Consider the following 23007-nt stretch of genomic DNA (forward strand, 5'->3'; position numbering starts at 1 on the left):
TATCACGATGTGCCCTAATATAGCTTAGGTAGAAACCACATATAATATGCATAGTGAAGTATGGTGAAACCGTTCTTGTGTGTCACTCTCCTTGTCACCATTTTGCTTCTAGCATGTTTTATCATCCTAGTTATTACAATTCATGCCATTTTATCGAAGATGCAGTTAATTCAATAAACCTTTTTGAACCATTCTATGCCTCTGTTTGTCTTTGCATATTTGAGACTAATATAATTGACAGAAAAGGATGAGATCTGATCGACCACTATTCCCCTTAGGAGTCATTTATGTCATGCGTCCGGTTGCCACAATCATCCCTGCTCTTGGGTAGAGATGAGGCGCTGCTAGGTAGCCAGAAAACCTGGATTAGGCCGAAAGTTGCCTCATGGTGTGGGATTGAATTCAGTTCCCCACAATTCAGGTGATTCTGCTGCCCAAATCCAGTAGCCTCATTAGGATAATGAGAGCCTAAGCGACAAGGGTTAGCGGCAACATTTTAGCGCTAACCCTGAACAGTACATCAATAGCATCAAAATTTCTGACGCTACTGCCCTCTACCCTGCGCCATGGTGTGCCGTATTTTAAATACTGTACACACATGGCAGTAGTGGGATGCTAAGGGGTGCAAGGAAAGTGGTGCTGCACTGGGTGCAGTGCCACTTTTCTTAAATCTGCCCCTTAGTATAATATCACTTTACAAGTGAGACTTTGTGGTTAAAGCCAATATAGTCATAAAGAGTGACAATCAGCATTGTGAAGTTTGCCTTGCTTCGATATAAAATATGTCATCATAATGTCATGGGCTGTAAATTTTGAATATATATATATATTCAAGCTCATGCCCATATTTTTTGAGAAACAATGAATTTAGCACAGTTCGCTAGAACTTTCAGTAAATATCTCATGACAGCTGAGTATGCTGTTGCTATAACCATGTTTTGGTTCATGCGCAGGAAAGCCTTAAAAGTGGTGATTGCTGAATAAGCCCTGTGTCAATGAACCACATGGCAATGAAACATCACTGGTGACATCGAAATCAGGCACACACTGCTAATGGCCTATTCGTGCTAAAGTGTTGCAGACAGATGAGTCACACAGTGTTCCCAACCAAGAATCATCAGTATTAAGCTCTGAGCCTCAGCACAGACACCTAGATAGCAAGGATGTAAACATGCCCTCATTGGGTTAAACAAGGCCTCTTTATTGTGGAAAAGCATATAAAGTTGCATTATAAAGGTAGTATGAATTAGGCAGGCACCCCCAAAGCAATAGGGGATTGCAACTTTTGCGATTTGATGGCAATTTTCAGCAGTCTTGAAATGACTTATGGTCTAGATAGCCGAAGCCTGGTTAAAGGGAAGAAGGAGTAAGTGCCTGCTGACAAAGAACATGCCTACAAATCTCCTTGAACTTTTTATGGGTCAGGGCTGATGAAGTATCACACACGAGGCAGAAGAAACAGCGATGCAAGAAATCATTAATACAACTGGAAGTGGACCAGACCTAGGTAGACAACTTGGTTCCCTAGCATAAGCTGTGATGTCCTGAAAGCTGGCTACAGGTAGCAAGATGCGGATGTGGCAGACTGATAATACAGCAATGGGTTAACTATACCCTGCCCCCTTTTCTTTTTTTTATATTTATTTTCTTTAGACTTGGCTCAAGCCGAGTCTCAAAATGGCTGCCAACACTTCCTGTTTGAACTTTTGGCAGCCAATCAGATCTCTGCACGAGTTCGGGAGGATTCGCAAAGCCTTTGTGCCTCTAGATACACAAATTAGATTTTACTTTTATTTCTCTTAAATCACTGAATGGATTTACACTAAATAACAAAAAGGCCGCTTTCTGGACCAAGAGCTACTTTTTTGCCATATTTGGTGTAAGTCTGTCCAGTGGTTTGGGCTGCAGTTTAGTCTAGAATCCCTATGGAAATTATCATGAGAACTGCACTTTTTTTGACCCCCCCGTTTCCCAGTCCCTGCTTGACAGATTACCCCAAAAACTTTCCATGCAGAACAAGATTTTTGGGCACACGTTTTTGGAAACTTTTATGAAGAGTCATCAAACGGCGTCAACGATATCTATCTATCTATCAATATATATATATATATATATATATATATATATATATATATATATATATATATAGGCAAGGTACACAAATGTGGAGTTAGGTAGAGAAAATATATACTTACCTGCCAATATTTGTGTTCTGATATATTTTCCTGTGCCGTCGGTATTCTGGTTTCAACATTCAGGATGCACACCTGTTGTTAACAGACTTCAAGGTTTTATACCCAATGAGTCAAATATACAAGTAACCTGATTATGCTGTTTTGCACCAAATATTGTGTTCAGGGTGGTTTTAGTCAACAGAGTATGTCTGGGCTTGTCAAATATATATTAAAATGAGATGATTGCTAGATATATTTGAGATTCCATTGCTTAATATTCTAGTTATAGATCCACATTTTACTTTAAGTTAAAGAGCAAACTGGATGTTGACAGCTGTGTCTTAGGTAAAGAGACCTGGATGACTGATGTATTGTTTATAATCTCTGAGAAAATACTGCATCCTGTCCCATTAAGGTTAGAAATGCAGAGAATCCATCTAGATTAAGCTAGAGTCTGTTTCTTTGAAATGTAAAATATAGGTGCAACTGAAACGACATTAAGCTGTAACCAGACCTTTAATAATTTTTTCTAAGATGCCTAATAACAAACTGTTGTATGATTTCACTTATGGTTTAGAAAAACAGCTTGCTTGCAAAGTAAGCTATGCCAAAGCTGTACATGTTAATGTATTCAAGAACCTATTCAACATCGTAATGGTAATTGCACTTGCTACCCATGACAAGGCTTTGAAGCTCTTTACACTGGGCAGCACGCTGCTCCGGAACCCATGGTTAGTAGTTAGTCCAATTCTGTTGGTTACTGTTAGTTATATGAAATAGTTTTATGTGCTCAAGCAAACCATTCCATGTAGTCATTCCAGTTCCTTTATGGTGGACAAATTAATAGGGGTTAGTTGTGATCATTAGTAGGGGTTTGTGAGCTCATGCACATAGCTGGTGGGATTACTAAATGAGTTAGAGGAGATTAGTTATTGTTAGGATGCATAGGTATGCCTTTTAGTGGGAGGAAGAGAGATTATGATCTTGTAAATGAGTTGTGGACAATTTGCACAAATACAATAATAGAAAAGGGGACAAACATGCATAGTTCAGAGTAGGTTGCAGTCAAAGAGAGGTGGGATGCAGAGGATAGGACGGAAGGAGAGGAACATTTGAAAGAGAGAAGAGAAAAAAAGGAGAGGTGACAAGCAGAAATTGAGCATGCAGTTTGAGGATACATGATGGTAGACAGAAAGAACATGATTTGCTTGGTGCAGATGTCAAGAAACATCAAGAGTTTGGGCTGCAGTTCAAGGAAACCCATTAAAAAAGAGATTCTGCAAATGTGACTGCTGATTAGGCTTCCTGAAGCACTTCCCTTTTGTAGATGCTATGGGTGAGAAATGCAAGGCTTTACTTCTGAAGCAGAGTGCTTAAACCAATAAATGTGACAGACCCTGTAAGAACCAGGGAATGAGATCTGTTCTGTAGCACTTACAATTATTACAACTGGACTGCTGTGACACAAGTTTGCTATAGCAGCAAAAGGTACAACATCAGATGCCACAACTATAACAGCTCAACCTGGACTGCCAGTTATGCAATTAGAAGGCAGTCTGATCAGAATATGAGGTGGGATATGAAGTAGAATCTGCAGCCCTTTAGGTATGACTATTTTAACAACATTCTGGCACTGATCACTTTTATCAATGAAAGGAGATGATGCAAAAATTTACAGATAGACAAAGGTGAACGTTGGCAAGTATGTTCTCATTTGTCTGTCATGACCAACTTACAGGGCATCAGCGGTGACGTGTTGTGTGAGTATGAATTGCAGAACCCTTTTGGCTCCTGAAGAACTCCGAAGAGCTGTGAACCTAGGTGTTAGAACATGTGAAGTAAATGCAGGTTTAGAATGTTGAGTTTGCGGTAACACGCAGCAGAATAACGACGTGTAATACATAGCTCGGTGTGTGGCATATTCATTGGCGGGCACCCAGGCTGGTATGGCCGCTACAATCCGTCTTTCTCTCTTTCAGCCGATGTATTCATGCCAACTCTTGGCCACAGTAATAGCATACATTAATGTCCCTGGTAAAAAAGGTTGAGAACAGGAGCACTGATCTGAGAGCTGCACACTGTCTGCAGGAATGGTAAACTGGGGTAGAGAGGGTGACAACGTAACAGTTCAAGAAAGTGAAGGCTCTTATTTATATCCAAATGGAGAAGGATGCCCAAGAGAATGTTCCAGTCACACGCTTGCTACCCATAAGTGTCACAGATCTGGATCAAATGTCAGACAATACCACAAACCAAGGGAGCACAGACAGTCCCAAGCAAAGAGCAAGGCAAATAAGGGAGTACCAGAGGAGAGCACACAGCCTTAAGGAGGATCCAGCTGAAGGTATGAGTATCAAAGAATCATGAACAGCTGCAAAGAGGATTTAAAGAATCATCCTAACTCCCACAAAGAACAGACGGAACCAATAGGTGAGATGAGAGCATGAGTTCCAAAGAAGAAAAGAGAACCTCAAGGAGGAGTTAGAATAGAACCCAAGAAACAAGAAAATACAAACAGCCCCAAGCCGTACTGACTATCAATAAAACACAGACATCTCCAACAAGGACTCTCTTGGAGACATGATTATCAAGAAAGCATGGATAGCTCCAAGTAAGAGGGATAGAAGGATGTGAATACCAAGGAAGCACACATAGCCTCAAGGAGAAGTTGGACAAGGATCAAAGAACTTGGGAAGAATAGACTGTGCCAAGAATTCAGGCAAGGACTTGTGTTCCAAGAAAGGGTAGCCCAAAGAAGAATCATGGTTTGTTGCAAGTGCTCTAGTATCAAAAAACACATCAGTTCAAAGAAGTTAATTTATGACATCAACAACTCAAAAGGTTAATTAGAAGGAAATAATATGTGTACCGAAGAATGAATGGCATGCTTAAATATAGAATAAAACAAAGACATGCATAGCAAGAAAGCAGGTGCAGCCAGAATAAAGGAGGCATAAGTACATGAGTACAAAGTAGCCTCATGGAGAAATCAAGCAGAGAATTATGTGAGAACCAAGAAAGCGCATATGTGCAATTATGCAAGAATTACTTCAAAATGATCATTCTGAAACCCATAAATGATTTGGCAACAGTGAAGCAAAGAAATTGATGATTTGGACCCACTTTAATGTGGAAGTAACCTGCAAAACAAGAGTTTGGGTAAGCACTGGCAAACAACACTTGCGAAAGAGTAATGGAAGCCCATTGAGATGGGGTAACAATGAACCACATCTGCAAACACATGGTCAAATACTATTGGATCAGGAATCTGTCTCTAACTTTGTGGGACTATGAAGCATGGCTGCCAAGTAAGAGTTCGAAAAAAAACCCAGACAGGAGTATTTACAAGAAAAGTCTTGCACCATCTTGAGACAGCAGAGTGCACTGACCTGAGGCGAGTACTCAAGCAGGGAGTGATGCTAATTTGTAAAGAATGCCTTGATTCTAATATTATTAAAACACTATTTCTGTTATTTATAGAAAAGGCAAATCTACACACATTATTAATACCCCAGATAGCCTTTTTATTTCAAACTATGTAGCACTGAATCAAAGGTGATTCAGACCAACCTGAGATTCACGCCATGCACATCCCGACAGGGTGTTGCATAAACTAAGTCTCCTTGCCAGCTCTACAAGGTTTGCTTTATCACCCACAGGTGACATGAGTTGAGCATACACCAAACTTGAATGTGAGAGACAGGTTTTGTAGCCCTGCAGACCTCTGCCCAATACATAGTTGGAGTGACGTTGGTGCTTTTGGGTTAATAAAAGTCGCTAAGCAAGGATCCAGACAACCCTTGATGATCCAAAACAAACCTTTTTCAATCTCTTCAATCACACACACAAGAGGTGCACCCTGTTGGTCAACACATCTAAAATAACTGCACAGAATACCATTAACACAGCACAAATGCAGGTTGTGAACAACAGAAATAAAATTTATATTTCTACCATGGTTAAAATGTCCTTTAAATACCTACACTCTTAAACCTAAGCCACACTAAGAGAGCATGGAGAGTACAATAACTCAGCTGGAGTTTTTAGGAAGGATGAGCTCACTGCATATCTTGTTTATAGCAGAACACTATAATTATCCGGAGTCAAGGAGGCCTTTTTTCCTGCGAAGGGCAAACACATGTTCAGCATCAGCATTAACTCCTGCTGGGTTCGGTATCAGCTTTCAGTAGATAGAGCGATACAGTGGCAGCAGCTCCAGCAGGCAGGATCATTCTCTGGTATGGCAACATCAGCTTGCGATCTGGGTCAAAGGTCCTCTCCTGACAGGTGTTCAAGTGGCAGTCCTTTTATACTGTATGTTATCTGAGATGGAATTTACAGTGTCACCTTGGAAATGCTTGATTTGACCAAGTAGCACTGAGTTGCTAGTCTAAGATGCATTCCTTTAAACAAATAAGGTAAAAGTACAACAGTTCAGACTACACTATTTTGACTATTGTTGTTTGTTTGTACTTGAAATGGTGATAACAAGGCGTTTGGTCCAGACTGATGTCACATCAGGTGAATTGTTGATGTCTATATCTAAAAGACTTGACACTTTCACAGTTCTTGGAAAGTTAAACTCAGACCACATCTGCATCAAAGGCAGACATGTTGATGATTCTGCAGAAATAAAGAAAATGGAGTTGTGCCCAACTTAAAATGGAGTCCAGCTTTATGTCTTTATGTCAACGACTGGGATGTCTTTATGCATGAAAATAAATATATAAAATTAACAGATGATGAACCTAGAAACTACAAGAAGCGCCATGCAGCCAAAGTAAATAAGGACTAAAAAATATTTTTGATAACCTCAAAATTCATGAGAACATTTTATCAGTAGCGCTAACAATTGCAGATTCCAGCATGAGACATCATTCTGTCTCAAAGAGTATGATTAAGCAAGTTTAATAAATCAAGGAAAAATGCCTAACCAAGTATAATTTTGAACACTAGGTTGGATAGGAGTATCTCATCACTATTCATTAATGTGGATGTTCTACTCTTGTTGAAGAATGGCAACTACTTATCTGTCTTGCACAGCCAGCGATGATCTCACATTCTTTTGCCAGCCCTTTATGACAGTCCAAAATTACAATATCTTTAAACAAACCAAAAGAGCCACCAGTTAGAAACTGTAAATCTCTTGGCTAAGTTGAGAATAATATGGCTTTAGCAGAATTGTGTAATGTTTTGACATGTAATGTGGGTAATTTTTTTAGAATTACACATTTTGGGCAAATTACATTTGGGCGGTTGCATGAGATGTGGTATTGTCTTCATGTACAAAAATCATGTGAGATACCTACCCAGTTAATTGGATGGCCATCTGATGGACATTTTCTACTCTAATCAGTTTCCCATGTGCAACAATTACACAAATCAAAAACCCAAAATTTGAACTCTATGTGAAATATGTAAAACCCTATGACGGGATTAATATTATATTACACTTGTGTAAATGACATTTTTCACAACCTACTACTGTGTTGACATTACCAGTACACTTACGTCATTAAGACAAACTTAAGCAGTTAAACTTAAAACGCTCCAGTGTGAGGTGCTCACTTCTCTTCAACTCAGACGTCTGATAGATAGCAAATGCATTCCACCTTTCTAACCACTCTCTTATTTCACTACCCTTGCATGACAGCAGAAACACATCCAAATGTTTTTAAAAAAATAGCACTTGCAAGAACATGTGTATGCTATGGAAACGCTCCTCTTTTTTGCAGTCTACCTCTGTCCTGTGATTTCTGTCAAATCACAACACATCTTTTACCCTGACAAGGATTAGGCACCTTTCTCATGCTCAGTCACCATCTAATCAGCTTCATCCCTATGTACAGCACATATGCATCCACCAGAAGTCTTATACATTAGTGAAAACTTTTTTATGTAGGGTTGCCATCAGTGATTGTAAGTCATTATGCTGAGGTCAACAATACCCACCAACCCAAATTATTGCATCCATAACATCACCTAACACAACATTGTCAATATAGAAAATTGGGTTACTGGTTGAAGGGGGTTAATTTCACCAATTTAGATAAATATAGTACATTTAAATAAATTATTTGACACCCAAATAACAGAAATCTTATTGGTAGAAGCAGAGAAATGCAATTTTAAAGGTTTAGGTAAAAAAGTGCCTAAAAGCACAAAGCTCTAACTTTGGTTATCTAGTTGTGCCGAACTAGGATAAAGTCACAAATTCAGGCTAACCACAATGGAGTGTGGGCCGAATACAGGGGCCAAGTTAAGCATACTTCACAAAATACTTTAAATCCTGGTTGCGGAGCAGTGCAAAGTCCTGTGTCGAGTGTGCGTTGCGCAGCAGAAATTCTGGGGAGCTGCAGGGCTACAGTGTGAGGTCCTGAGTCAAGGATGAGTCAGACAGCGGCAGTTCAGGGGAGCTGTGGAGCTGCGATGTGCCCTGTTGTGAGAAACAAATGTAATTAATAGTTCACTATAGATGGCGGGCCCAAACCAATTGCCCCTCCAACATCAATTTTTTAATGAACATTTATCATCACACTTATTTACAATATTTACAATGTCTGTCAACTACACAAACACAAACGAACAATAGACAATCCTTTTATAAAAAAGTTGGCACAACATTAAACATTTACAACAGATACATTATTCTGGAAAATGACATACATTACTACAAAAATCGAGAATAAAGGGGGGGATCCAGGTTCTGGACCTAATCATAACACACAGAATGGACTGGAATCAAACAACTTTACAGCTCAACACTGGAGCACACAGTAGAAGCATTGATGCACTAATTATTTTATGTGTGGCACCACCAGGTGTATTATATATTAACCATCCCTTGATTTCTCCCTGAAGGCCCATTTATCTTCAAAAGTGCTCTCCACAAGCTCTGTTGACGCGTTTCGAACCTGCACCGTTTAGAGGTTCTCCTCAGGACACAGAACACCTGTATGTCACTAAAAAACTGGTCAACGTCGGCTCTTTGAGTAGAAACGGGCTTCCTTTAACTGGATAAGCTCAACCGCACCAAAGTGCCAATATTTTAGGGAGGTATGTATATAGGTGACTCAGCAAGGCCAACTCACAGACACAATTGCAAACTTCCAAAACACCTTGGCATGTAAGGGATCTTTAGTCGATTTGACTAGGGGGAGGGCCAACTGACTTACTTAAGAACCACTCCTGTTATTCTATAGACTTCAAATGCTTCTTGATCACTACCAACAATTTGTCACTCAGTCAGAAAAGTTTTCTGTGTCCTGAGGAGAACCTCTAAATGGTGCAAATAAGTGTGATGGCAAATGTACATTAGAAGATTGATGTTGGAGCGGCAATTGGTTTGAGCCCTCCATCTATTGTGAAAAATGAATTGCAATTGTTTCATCACAACAGCGCTGGCTTTTCTTTTCTTCATTCATTTATATTGGTCTAGCCTTGGTGTTTCTCAGGCCAAACTCTTTTGCTTGTTTATAATTTTCTACAAGTGGCACTTCCAGAATTGAGACTTAAATTCCAACTTAACAATTAAAATAGGGGTTTAAACTACACTTCTTTAGAGACCAAAGTCAACCTTCATACCTGCTTCAATTTGAAGGTTATCATTTATTAAATGTAATTAGGAATTCAATGTTATCCTATGAAAGAGATGGGCCTTGCAGTTGTAAACAATGAATTTGAGAGTATTTCGCTGCCAGGATATGCAAGAGTTAAAAGTGCATTTCCGACTTTTTAAATACACTGCACCCTGTCTGTTTAGAGCCTACCCTTGGGGTGATTTATATGTATTAAAAAGGAAGTTTTAGAAATGGCAGTTTAAAGTAGCTGCGATGGAATGCCTGAGACATGTTTAAAGGGCGGCTTAATTGATTGGCACAATGAGTGCTGCAGACCCACTCACAGCATTTAACATACAGGTCCTATGTACATGTAGTACCACTTTACTAGGGACTTCCAAGTAAACTAAAGTGTACCGGTTCGGTGGAAGTCAATGCTACCTTGTTTTAGGGAGTAAGGACATGTACTTTAGCTGTGGTTAGCAGTGCTTAAGTGTACAGAGTCCTAATAGCCAACAAGAATGGGTTCAGAAAACAGGACTGTGAAGGCAAACAGTTTGGGAATGATCCTGCAGTGAGGGCCAAGTCCAACAGTCAAGTTAAGTATGTTTATTACTCATAATATCACATCTGCTTACCTTGACAATATAGTGGTGGTCATTGAATTGGAGGCAATATTTTTGTCGGGCGATATATCACATGTGATATAGTGACCCTACTTCTCCAATCACTGTATCATTCCTAAGATGACCTTTCAGTGCTGTCCTCTCCCTGAATTTTATACACAGACCTGAGGGATCAGTCGCATTTCTTTGAAAATCAAGGCAGTGATAGTTGCAATGCTCAATCAAGCACTCTGGTCTTATAGAAACCGATGCTAAAATGTTTCAATATATTGCTATGGGGACCCTCTATGGTTGTTGAAGTGGATGGATGAGCACAGCCTCGTTGTAATAAATTCAGACTTTTAGAACTAAACGTTTTTGTATTTCAGCGATAGATTGCGGCAGACCTCCATTAATTCCACATGCACAGCTGATCTGGGATAACAGCTCTGGAGCTGGGAGCGTGGCGATGTACGTGTGTGAAAAGGGGTTCAGAAGAGCAAATGGAAGGAATGTATCCCATTGTACGTCTAATGGCTCCTGGGAAGTTCCAGATGTGATTTGCAAAGGTAGTTTTGCTATTTGATTTAGGATATCATATACATCCAGTTTTCCACAAATGTAAATATATGTACTTATGTCTTTTTGCTTCTCTGTCTCTGCTTCCCTGTCTGCTCTATCTATCTATCTCTCTATCTCTCTATCTATCTATCTATCTATCTATCTATCTATCTATCTATCTATCTATCTATCTATCTATCTATCTATCTATCTTCTATTGATCTATCTCTGTGTAAAAGAATTCTAGCGCAATAAAACAAGTTACTTTGGATCCCAATATAACAAATGAAATTCGCACAAATGATTTAATTGTGTGTAGGCAATTTTCAAATTAATATCTTCATGCAGCCTACCAAGCTGGAAAAAGAGCATGTGTGCCCAAGTTCAATCATTCTGGACAAAACACTGGGTAAAAGACATGCCATGCAGAATGATTGAAAAGTCGATCTTCCAGTTAAACACATTTTCTCCTTAAACCAACAGTAGCCAGCAAACAAACCAGATTAAATCGGTCAGGATAAACACACACAAAAAACACAAATAAACCAGTTTGTGTAGTTGCGGGGATGCTCCAACGGACCATGAAGAAAGGTGTGAGGTGTGGCTTGGACGTTGAGTAATTTGTTTTCAGAAAAGCTACTTGTTCATGTATTAAACATGTCCCTCCTTCTCCCCAAAACTAGAGATCTACTGTGGTATCCCTAAGAACATTGAACACGCTGAACTATTGTGGAGTGGCAATAGAACTGTGGGAAGCAAAGCGCATTTTGTATGCAAAAACGGCTTCACAAAATCTGGTGGGAAAAATTATTCGGTGTGCACAGATGAAGGAGTTTGGGAAGCGAATACTCTGACATGCACAGGTAAATTTAAACAGCTACAGAACTGAAGAGAGCTAGGGAAGAAAACAATGATATACAGTAAAATAAAATTGTAATGAGTTGAATGCCAAAATGATATGGTCTAAATTCCCCAGCAATTTTTGTTTTGGAGAAATTTGCAAGTGATGAGAAGTTTGTTTGACAGTTCCGTTCACAGTTATCCCCTTGATGTCTTCACAGTCTGGTCTGTTACCATCCCCAATGAAAAGAAAAGGTATTATGTAATCACTGCCTAAGTCCCTGTTTTCGAGCCGAATCTGATTCAGACGATTAACTTTGTATTGCGGGCTTAAGGCTGTGGCTAGTGGCGCAGTCTGGGACAACCTCTTACCGATATAATGGCCCTTTCCTAACGGAGGCTTTGAGGGTGTACACATATTTAAACTTGACCCTGTGTTCCACTGGAAGTCAGGCTGCTTTTTCAAAGTCAGGATCATACGGTCCAATGTTCTTACATCCACCCATTTCAGAGACTGTGCCCTTGAATATAGCTTTCCTGGAGCACCCAGATCAGGTTCCAGTATGTAATCTCAGACTCCCTGGTTTGCACACTTGTTGTGGTGGTCATTGTTCCCTGTTCATGACGTTGCAGGAACAAGATAGTCCTCTCGTATGTTCTCCCAAATCTCAGATCCCTATTTGTGTGTCCTTAAACACAGCAAGAGCTTATTCAACCGAGAGTTCTTTGTCTCAGGCAGTTTCTGATCTTGTACAGTGACTTTGGTGTTGTACTGATGCTTATGATAATTTTCTATTCCTCTACCAGCGGAGAAGATAGACATCATAGGTAACCTTACTTTAATCAATGAAACCTGTCTGAGGTGGAGAAAGGCATCTGGAAGTGCAGCGTGGAAACTTTTATACTTGGTAAGCAACATAACACGTTGGGTGCTGAGTTAATTACTGTAAACATTTTTTTAACTTTTTAAGAAAGAAGTCAAGGCACCTACCCATGCTCAACCATTCCGCACATCCTGGCATCCTGGCATACACCTTATTTTTCTGTTAATGAATTTTCCCAAAATGTTAAAGTGTTTCTGGTGGTCCTTTACTATTGCTTCATCAGGGCCACAAGGCTTCCTTCTTCAGGTTTGTCTTTTTATGTGAGGTATTTGAATGTTTTTATGTGATATTCCAGCTAATGCCTCTGTAGCACATCTTCAGGAAATGCATGACTGGTGATAATTCACTTATTTTTATTGTCCCTCAAAGAATCTGTATCCATTGGATGCAAAGTGCCAAATCAGTCATATACCACAACTTTGGACAGCCATAGTTAACCCCTTTAATACTACTTGAATCTGAAGCCGTGCATTCTCCATCCTTCTGGAAGCTTGCAAAAGCCTTAAAGAGCCAGAAAGATGTGATCTGATTTTTTTCAGCTGAATTAGAGATTGCCAGCTTGATTTTGATAACACTGTGATTTTGAATTTGTTTTTTAAGGGGCCGTGGTGTAGACAGTGTTCCAGTAAACATGACCTGACACCACCAAATCCTTAGTTCAATTTGGTGTAATACTTTGAGCATCTGGAGAATGCTTCTCATCAATATGAGATGAACGTTTTTTCCATCACTGTTGTAGTTTGCTGATCAAAAAAGCATTTCACTTTTAGCCATACTCCAGGGTACTGCCTAAGGTTTTTGAGTGGTGCCTAGTTTGTTTATTTGACTAGATGAACAGTAGCTATTTTACTAGCTGTCTCCAACTCTTAGGATTTCACTCTTAGAGCTGTTTTGGTACAAGTGCCACTCTGCCAGCCAATGGTGTACATCAGTTTGGCATGTAGTGATGTTTTTGAAATGTTCTTCTGAAATACCGAACCAATGCGTACTTAGATGATATTTCCATCCATTTAGAACTAGAGGCAGTGTTAGGATAAATTCTGGGGTAACGATCACCTAAATATTCAAGATTTCTCTGGCACCCCCACACATGATCAATTTAACTACTGTAAGAGTAGAAACTGATTCTAATGTCCTGGATACAGCTTGACAGGAATGGTGCAAACCATTTTACAGAAGTGGTGGTCATCACACACGTTTTGTAGATGCTCCAGTACTTTTTTTTATTCAACTTGTTATATGATGCTTATGGTGCAAACAGGATAAGGATTTCTGAATATACCTTCTCACTGGACTCTATCAATGATTGACTAGTATTGTCTAGTGCAGCCCTTGTTTCTTATATCTGGTATGAAACATAATAATCTGCCATGAAGGTCATTTTCTTCTACGAATTCTCTCAATTGGCACATAGACAGCCCTTCTAAGAATTTGGGGATGAAGAGCATTTTCAACATCACCCTGCACTCTACTGGATCCTTCGGGTTTGCCAGTGTAATATTCAATAAGGGAGGTCTTTAATAATTCCATTCATCTCCAAGTCTATTGAGGGTAGGTATTCTTTCATAATGTTTGCAGAGACAGGATCAATGTTCAGTGCTTTTAACTTACCTACAGTGATGAGCATTTCCTCAGAACCCAATGAGCTGAAGAATGGAAACATATTTTGGAAGATTGGATGTTCAATTAGAATTCTAGAGAGGATGTCAGGGCTCTTGCAGATGTTAGTTTGACTCTTGGGGTCATGTTTTTTGAAGAAAGACATTAGGTTAAGATGATTTAAACCTTTAAAGCATACCTCTCTCCTTCCCAAATTATATTAAACAGTTCTTATGATTGTTTAGATGCTTGAGTAACTCAAGCTGCAAAATGTTATTTCCTTGCCCTGTGTTTCAATCTGTGATAAACCCTCATATGGCTTTATATATTTCTCATAGGAATTTTCTCTACCATCATTTTCATCAAACTCTATTTTCCATCAAACTCTCTTTATATTGTCTAGCTGTAAGTTGAACTATGTCTTGGCCATATTGGCCACAGGCTTGGGACTTTTGAGCTGTAGTGGGCTAATGTGTTTAGAGTCCCTGTTTTTGTGCTTGATGAACTGCAGAAAAAGATCTGGATAGGTAGTAATTGAGATTTGTGGGTTAAGTTTGGTGCCAAAAACTTTGTGGAGCTTTGCTGTTAAGTTCCTACTCTGATCCTAGCACATACTGATGTTATACCTTTAAGACAATCTTATTTTAGTATGATTGTAATTAGATATTATAGAAAATGTGATCATGGAATGAGTCTTTTAGGATTTGGGCTCATCATTTGGACCTGCAGTGCTAATACCACAAGTAAAAATCAAGTACAATGTAGGACCTACCATATAAGAGTGTACCGTGATCATTTAGATGATTCCTAGGTTTCCATGTGCTGATGGTCACTTGGTGATTCTAACCTTAGGTTGAAGTTTCAGAGGGGCAAACTGTGTAAATCAGTTTGGTCAACAGGGCTGGGTACTCAATTGCATCAGTGAAGGCCAAGAAGTAGCCCAGTTTATGATATATTAGAGAAATGATGAACGCACAGTGAGAGCATTGTGAGATCCGTTCTGTGGTGAGCTAAAATTAAGTCTATCTCAAATCCAGTACCATGGTACATAATAATGACTCATGGTAAACAAGTGCCACTCCTCTGCCGCAAGATCTGTTTTTCAAAAGGAATTCAAAGGGTGGTGACAGAAGCATATCAAGCGAGGTGGTAGCATTAGGCGAGAATCCAGTTAATGTCACCCCAGGTATTGCCCAGTCTTTATTCTCAATGATATCCTGTGTTTCAGGAGAGTGTTTTGCTGCTACACAGACAATTATTATGCCAATCTTGGAAGCTTCACAACTTTGCTTGGACAGTCTGCTGAGTGGTGATGTAGGAGCATTAGAGCTGATTTAGTGAAATACCACCTGGAGGTACAAAAAGAGCCCTAATGCCTCATCATTATAGGGTGATCTGGAGCAGGGTGTTCTAGCATTAGTCCAAAAGAGTCAGAGCCATATTATCGATATAGATACTGTCAATGTAAATGATTCCTTAAAATGCTCTCATCTGGATGTGCTACAAATCTGGCATTGCTGCAGTCCTTATCCATTAGCGTCAGTCATCCTGGCATATAGTTTGACTCATACACCCCACAAAGAAAGCTGTGCTGTTTCCGTTGTATCAGTTCTCCACTGTTCTAAAGAGAATAGTTTAGATTTCTTATAAACATCCCTGTTCATGCCAACCAATTTCTTCAGAGGTCTAGAGGATAGGCCTCTGTCTTGTGCATCAGTTAGTAATCTAACACATCGCTGCTATCTGTTACCACGTGATACCCACCACCCTGCTTTCTGTCCCTAATACATGCCACTCCACCTTCTACTTTAGTGCCTGGCTGTTGCGTGCACATGGCATGAGGGTCGATAGGATATCAGCTATAAATTGATAACAGTGTTAGAGGTCTTCATTTATAAGATGTCTTGTACAGCACAGCAGGTGCAATCTCTTTATTGTAAACTGTAAATTGTGTTTTTTGGTAAGTAGTATGCTACACTGGAACTCAAGATAAGTAGTTAGTAGGTTAATACAAATTGTATTTTACTTTTTTTATGCATTAGTTGTGCTAGATTAGTGCTCTTGATTTTATGTATATTTAGCAGAGTTTGGAGTTAGGATAGAATAATAGGAATGGATTTGAAAAGGAAGGGGATTTTGGAGTAGGGGTAAAATGATAGGAATGGATTTGGAAAGGGAAGTGGTATGTTTTTGTAGGTAGTGGTTGTGTGCTTGTTGGTTGGGTGGCATGACTAAAAAAGGAGGGGTATGGGTTTGGCTAGATGTTTGGGAGTTCTTAGGAGTCAAAAGAGGTTTGGGATGAGAGAGAGGAAGAGGGAGGGAAGCAAAGGATATATTTGTTTAGATAGCAAAATGAAAATAATCTTTACATGCAGATAACAGATTTGTCCTCTATCTAAATAGGTAATTGTGCCACCACCCTGACAATGAGATTACTTTCTTACTTCTAGTTTGTTGGAGCTGTCATTTTTGGTGGGGTTTCCCCCAACATTTTGCCTTTAATCCTCTCGTTTTTGCTGACATTGTTTTTGCTGACCTTACGACTCTCCACACTTTTCCACTGTTAACAGCTAAGTAATGCTAAAGTGTTGGTGTTCCATCCTTAAAACAAGATAACAGTGGCTTACTCAAAATTGGCAACTTTAATTTACTTTTAAATCCCTACTAAAATGGTACTGCCTATGTCCAGAGCCTGTAAATTAAATGCTTCTGGTTGTCCTGCAGCACTTATTGTGCTAGCCACATATGTAGCCTTTTAAATATGTCTCAAGCCCGCCATTGCAGCCTGTGTGCGCAGTTTAAACTTTGCTTTCATTTCGACGTGGCAAATAAACCTTTTGCCAGGCCTAAACCTTCCTTTTTAATGCATTTAAATCTCCTCAAGGAATACCCTACGTAGCCCGCAGCGCAGGGTGCCATGTATTTAAAAGTGGGACATGTACATTTGAGTTTTACATGTAGTGAAAAACCCTTCAATTTGCTTACCTCGCCCAAGGGATAACATTGAGTTACGTTAATACATGTATTAAGTAATAAATTGGGACTAAGTAGGAAGACCGAGTTTGGTCTCTGAAGAACTGTAATTTTAAATCCTTTTCAATGGTAAAGTTGGATTTTAAGTCACAATTCTGAAAAAGTCACTTTTAGAAAGTTGGCATTTTTTTCTTTCCTAACCATTTGGTGCCTAAAACCTGTCTCCTGGGTCACATGACTAGGTGTAGCTGGCAATTAGCGTTTGTGTAGTTCTCCCAGACATTGAGACAAAGGGAGAATAGGTGTTTTCAGGATGGGCCATCTCGATCAGGATGTTTGTTTACTCATATGTTTGGGTGTAGATTTACAAAGTTTGAGAATTAACAAAAGTTTCCAAGATGTCTCATAAAATGCTGTGAAAAGTCATAGATGTCTAACAGTACTCAGAAAACTTTTAGCTAATGCCCATTTATACACGTGAAAACATGTAACATGAGTGCAATTACAATTTGTTTTTCTCCACAAGAAAATATTTTTGCCATATGGAGAAATCTCTTCACCATAAACTCCCACCAGTTTTAGTCATGCTATCAGCTCATTTCCACCCCAGATTTAAAACTGCCAATGAGAGGAGTAAATCTTATTGCAAATGTTAGTAAATATGCTCATGTTTGTGTTTCCTGCAATTCAACAAGCACTCCAAACACCAATAGAAGATGTATTCACATCGAAATGTATGTGTAAGAAACAGTTTTTACAGGTAGGTCTAAAGCATGTTTTATGAATGGCACATGTGCCACAAAAATTTTTATGGGTGAATGTGAGTTAAACCCTATGCACGCAAATAGCTCTGGAAATTATACCTAAATATCCACAATCAGTTTTTTGTGTGATCGCCCCTTTTCAGCTTCACCCAGGATCTTTATCAAACAACGTATTACACATTTATGCTCCCTTGCATATACACACTCATCTTCAGAAGCTGTTCACCTTTCTTTCATGTACACCCCGTCTCATATAAAGACTTCTCTTTCTCACAAGTTGTATCACTCACTCTATATGCATCACTCTCCTTTGTCACACAATTTGATTTAAGACCCTTCCTCTCTATTTCGCACTCTCTCACAAACACGCAGTCACAGTCCCTCTGTCCCATCAAATGTAACCTCTAGAACATCTCAGCCACTGAACAGCTCAGGTCATTATGGAATAATCTCAAATCTGTTCTGCAGGGTTAATAGTAGAGATGTGGGACAGTCGCCAAATACTTTAATGCAGTCCCTTCCAAACATGAGCCCTTAGGTCTCGTTGCATTCATGGATAGCCCCGGCATGCAAAGGGCTGGTGCTGATGATACTCCTAACATCAGCGATCCTCCAACAGTACTGGCAATGCCCTCATCAATAGCGGGAAAGGTCTTAGATCTCAGGAATGGAAGGTGGGCGGGGGGGCTGCAGATGAGTGCTACTGCTCTGTACCTTGTGTCTCATATCCTCATTTAATGGGTGTGACAAGTCCTGGAAACATTTTCATTGACTTAAAAGGGGGCACCCATCTTAGAATCCTTCTGAACCTCTACAATTCTAGTTGTACCACTCAACACCGCCAGCTGCTGTTGACCTCTCCTTAGAGACTTAGGGGCATATTTATACTCTGTTTGCGCCGAATGTGCGTCAAAGGTTTTGACGCATATTCTGCGCAAACCTTTCCCCATATTTATACATTGACGCACTACCCCGTGGACGTCAAAAAACCTCTGTGTGCGTCATTTTTTGGATGCGGAAAACCGCCTTGCGTTAATGACATGCAAGGTATGCGTTCCCGTCCAAAAAATGACTTTAAGGCCTGTGCGCCTTATTTATACTCCTGCGTCATTTTGACACACAGGAGGGGGTGGGCCTTAAAAACTGGTGCATAGCCTGATGTGCGCCGTTTTTTAATGCCTGAGTGAGGGCAGGCATTAAGGGACCTGTGGGCTCACTTCCATGGTCTCTGACCATGGAAGGAGTCCAGAGGTGCCCTTCCCTGCCCCAAGGGACACCCCCTGCCACCCTCGCCCACCCCCGGAGGACACCCATGAATGGGGGTGACCCATCCCAGGAAGTACAGGTAAGTATTTTTTTAATTTTTTTAAAGTGGCATGGGGGGCCTAATTTGGGCTCCCCTACATGCCACTGTGTCCAATGACCATGCCCAGGGAACATAAGTCCCCTGGGCCTGGGCATGGCCATTGGGCAAGGGGGCGTGACTCCTGTCTTTGCTAAGACAGGAGTCATTTCAATGGGGTTGTGCGGCAAAAAATGTCAAAGTCCGGTTTGAGGCATGATTTTTGCCTCAAACCTGACTTGCAGCATTTTTTGACGCACAACCCCCATTTTTCCCTACGCCGGCGCTGCCAGCTAACGTCATTCCTTAAATAAGGCGCCCGCACAGCGCGTGGGAGTGGTGTTAGCCGGCGGTAAAAGTTTTGACGCAAACCAGCGCCGGCACTGGTTTGAGTCAAAAAGTATAAATATGGGCCTTAGATTTAGGGGTAACTAGTACATGAATGAGGCACACCAGGAAGATTTTTTCACGTCACAAACAAACTCTTGTGACATCATTACATTGGTCATACCCCTTGAAAATCATTGTAATAACAGCTTGTCTCAGAAAGTCCTCACAAACCATTTTCATATAGTACAGGAAATGCCCAGAAGTGGGCAGCACTTCCACAATCATCTTCATCATGCATGGGGAAACCGAAGACTGCATGCGATATGCATGGCTCTCATTGGGAGGCGTCAGTGTGAATGCCTGCATTCAAAATCAAGTAATTCACTGCCAGCGAGGGTGGGTAACAGAACTTGTTAACCACTGTTGCTATGTCACAAATGAATTGCAGGCTGCTCTGGCTGTGCTCTCTGAGAACCCGTCAGAGAAGGGCTAGAGAGTTGGGAGCACTGTTTTTGGATGGGAGCGAAGGGAAAGTGTGAAGATCTCAGTGCTTAATTTGTGAATTACAACTGCAGATGCTAAGACGCCTGCCTAGTGCAGCAGAATGATGCGCTTACTGATTACTAAGTGTGCCTACTGTGGATTCAACCTACGGTTTCTTTCTTCCACCACCCTGCACGTCCTGACTTTAACTCACTCTTTTAAGCTCGTTTTCGGCCCTGCTTCCTCCCTTTCTCACTGTGTTCCCATCTTTGTCTTCCTCTTTCTTCCTAGTTTTTCCCGTCCTTCCTCTCACTTCCTCTGCGTCCAAGTAGGATGATGAAAAATAAGCTCTGGTCCCCACTGATGAACGCCCACCACCAGCAGCCACTGGCATGGAGTAAGCAGTTTCTTTAATGGTGGACATCTCCAGGACACTTCAGTAGCTGTACATAGAAGGCTTCATACAGACTTGGTGGACCAGAAGGTTTTTTTTTAATTAAAAAGCTGTTAACCGAAGACGAGAAGGGTGTGGCTCTTTGGAGAGGGTCCCTCCCTTCTCTACTTTTATTTTTTCACTGAGTGCCACCCATATGATGTGGCTAGGTCTTATTCGATTGGTAAGCAGAGATTGCAGCGGTGTTGCCAGTGTATACCATTCCAGAACACCGTGGACAACTACTTTTTATATATATTTTAATTTGTAGAAAATGTAACAGTTTTGTGCCTTTGATTTTGCAAAGTTATTATGATACCTCTGTCCGATGTTTTACAACAAAAAAATAAAGCAAGTGATTGCTAGGTAATTCCAAGTGTGGCAGACATTTTATGGGCCCGTGGTCCATAGGTTTTGCGGGGCCTCTCTGTGGGTTCAGTAGGGAATAATTGGCACTGTCTAATGGTGTTACTGCTTGTTGTGTACTTATTTTATTTTTATTATTATTGTCATTCACAAGACTAAGCACGATGACAAGAATGTGTGTATTTTGAATATGAGCCTCACCGTTCTGCTTGCTCTGTCCTGGGTGTTCTGTGGATGGTTTTCAGTTTCCTCAGAGTACCGAGGATGCGAGAAAAGCGGCCGTGGACCTTTGTGCTCTTTACTGATAGGCTCGTTCACTATACCTAACACTGCTTTAGCCCTATCAAGAAGGAACAGGTCAGATCTTCTGTGTTACTATTTAAAATATATTCTAACAAGATAATTCAGGCCCTAAAAAGCTTGGGGTCGGGGGAAAGAGCCATGTCTGCCCTCCCCTTGTGACAGTCTTGGAAAAGCTTGCTTCCACATCTCTGACTGAAGTATCAGTCTTGTAACAAGTATAAGATTGCTTGGGACACACTAACTCTGATAAGTCACACTTAAGTAGACACAAATGTGTACAAAAGTTTATGAAATCTTATTTGAAATGGGGAATAAGCCCTAAAAGCCTTCTTTTTTTATCATCTATCTTCATCCATGATATTTGTAACCAGTGGTGTAACACAGGCCCCTGCAGCCCCATGGTGTGGAAAGGCTCCCGAGCTCCAGGGGGGTCCCTTAGCACAGCGCCCTGGCCTGAGAGCTCCTGAGTGAGGCCAGAGGGGGGCCCCTCCATATAATTTGCGGGGGGTCCCCCTCAAGTTCGTTACACCTCTCTTTATAACTTTGGATCCTTAAACGCTCCATTTGTGAAGTTGTGATCAGATACTCTGTTTAAGTTTCACTAGAGATTTGATGGTCACATTGTCCTCCTGTATTCTTTTGTTCGCAGTAAATAAATATTAAAGGAAAAACTGTACTTCATGCGTTTGTTCTTTTTACAAAAGGTTCACGTTGAAGGCAGGCGATGGCACCAGAAGGAGTTTTTACACACAATATCGTTTAACTTCACTGCTGAGAGAAAGTCCTCAACGATTTGTTTGCGCTTGCACCCAGGCACCAACTACACTGTGAATGTTACTGCAGTGTCCACCGAAGGATCCATATTATGGCGGACATTGACGATACCCACAATTGGTACGTAGAGTCCTATTGAATTATTGTGCTGTGAGACCAGGTGCCCATTATGAGACTGTCACCGACATCCTTGGCATCCTCCCACTTTCTTGCATTCAGACTACAGTATGTGTTGAGACCTAGAACAGGCTAAAAGACTGGCTTGTTTAGTAGTTGTTCTAAATAGTCTTGTTTTGAGCCACATACATAACACAGTTTTTAGCCTCTAGAAATAACCTACAGACATTGCTCAATGTAAATACTTGTATGCACTGAACAAAAGCACGTTACATTGCAATGAACCATTGTTGTGTGCAAGTTTCTACCAATGGCGGGACACTATTAGACTATACCATAATATACCTTACTGGAGCATTGCTGACAGTCAGAACTTTTGCAATAAAGATCTAGTGCAAATCCTTAGGAAACTGGTCAAATATATAAAACCATTTTCACTCCAGGCTAGCTATAGATCATGCCTAGATGGACGATATTTGATTAGCGTGATGTGGCCTTTCAGATCCAAGCAGGGATGCCAGGCTGGGGTGTGCTAGTCTCCAGCGTACATGGAAAGGCCACTAACAGGGTTGAGTGGCTCTTTGACGGAGTAGAGTAGAGGTCGGTTCTACACCTGCTGATACAAGAATTTATTAATTCACTTCACAAGGAGCTAACAAAGACTACAAAGAATAAGAGCTCTGTGACCATTGTTACGTAAGTAGTATCTCTGGGTGTACTGCTGTAAAGGGAATTAAGAAATGAATGATAAACATCATAACTTATTATCGGTAGAATGGGTATTCTTATCTGTACCGTAACAGGTACTCCCGCAAATCATGATCTGTACGAAAAATTAATGATGAACAAAACCCTGATTAGAATCAAGGAAAACACACTTTTCTATCTTTGAAGACCTTT

General features: G+C 40.5%; 1 protein-coding gene across 2 annotated transcripts in view; it reads left to right on the plus strand.

Moving 5' to 3' along the window:
• SUSD1 (sushi domain containing 1) overlaps window positions 1-23007 on the plus strand; it is a 521732-nt gene that overhangs the window by 269190 nt on the left and 229535 nt on the right. For both annotated transcript variants that reach the window (XM_069238712.1, XM_069238719.1), the window contains exons 12-15: window positions 10728-10907; window positions 11583-11762; window positions 12547-12647; window positions 21921-22110. In XM_069238712.1, the coding sequence (XP_069094813.1) occupies window positions 10728-10907; window positions 11583-11762; window positions 12547-12647; window positions 21921-22110 (651 nt within the window). The remainder of the gene's footprint in view (window positions 1-10727; window positions 10908-11582; window positions 11763-12546; window positions 12648-21920; window positions 22111-23007) is intronic.

The sequence above is a fragment of the Pleurodeles waltl genome, chromosome 1_2, assembly GCF_031143425.1.
Source record: "Pleurodeles waltl isolate 20211129_DDA chromosome 1_2, aPleWal1.hap1.20221129, whole genome shotgun sequence".
Classification (NCBI taxonomy): Eukaryota; Metazoa; Chordata; class Amphibia; order Caudata; family Salamandridae; genus Pleurodeles; species Pleurodeles waltl.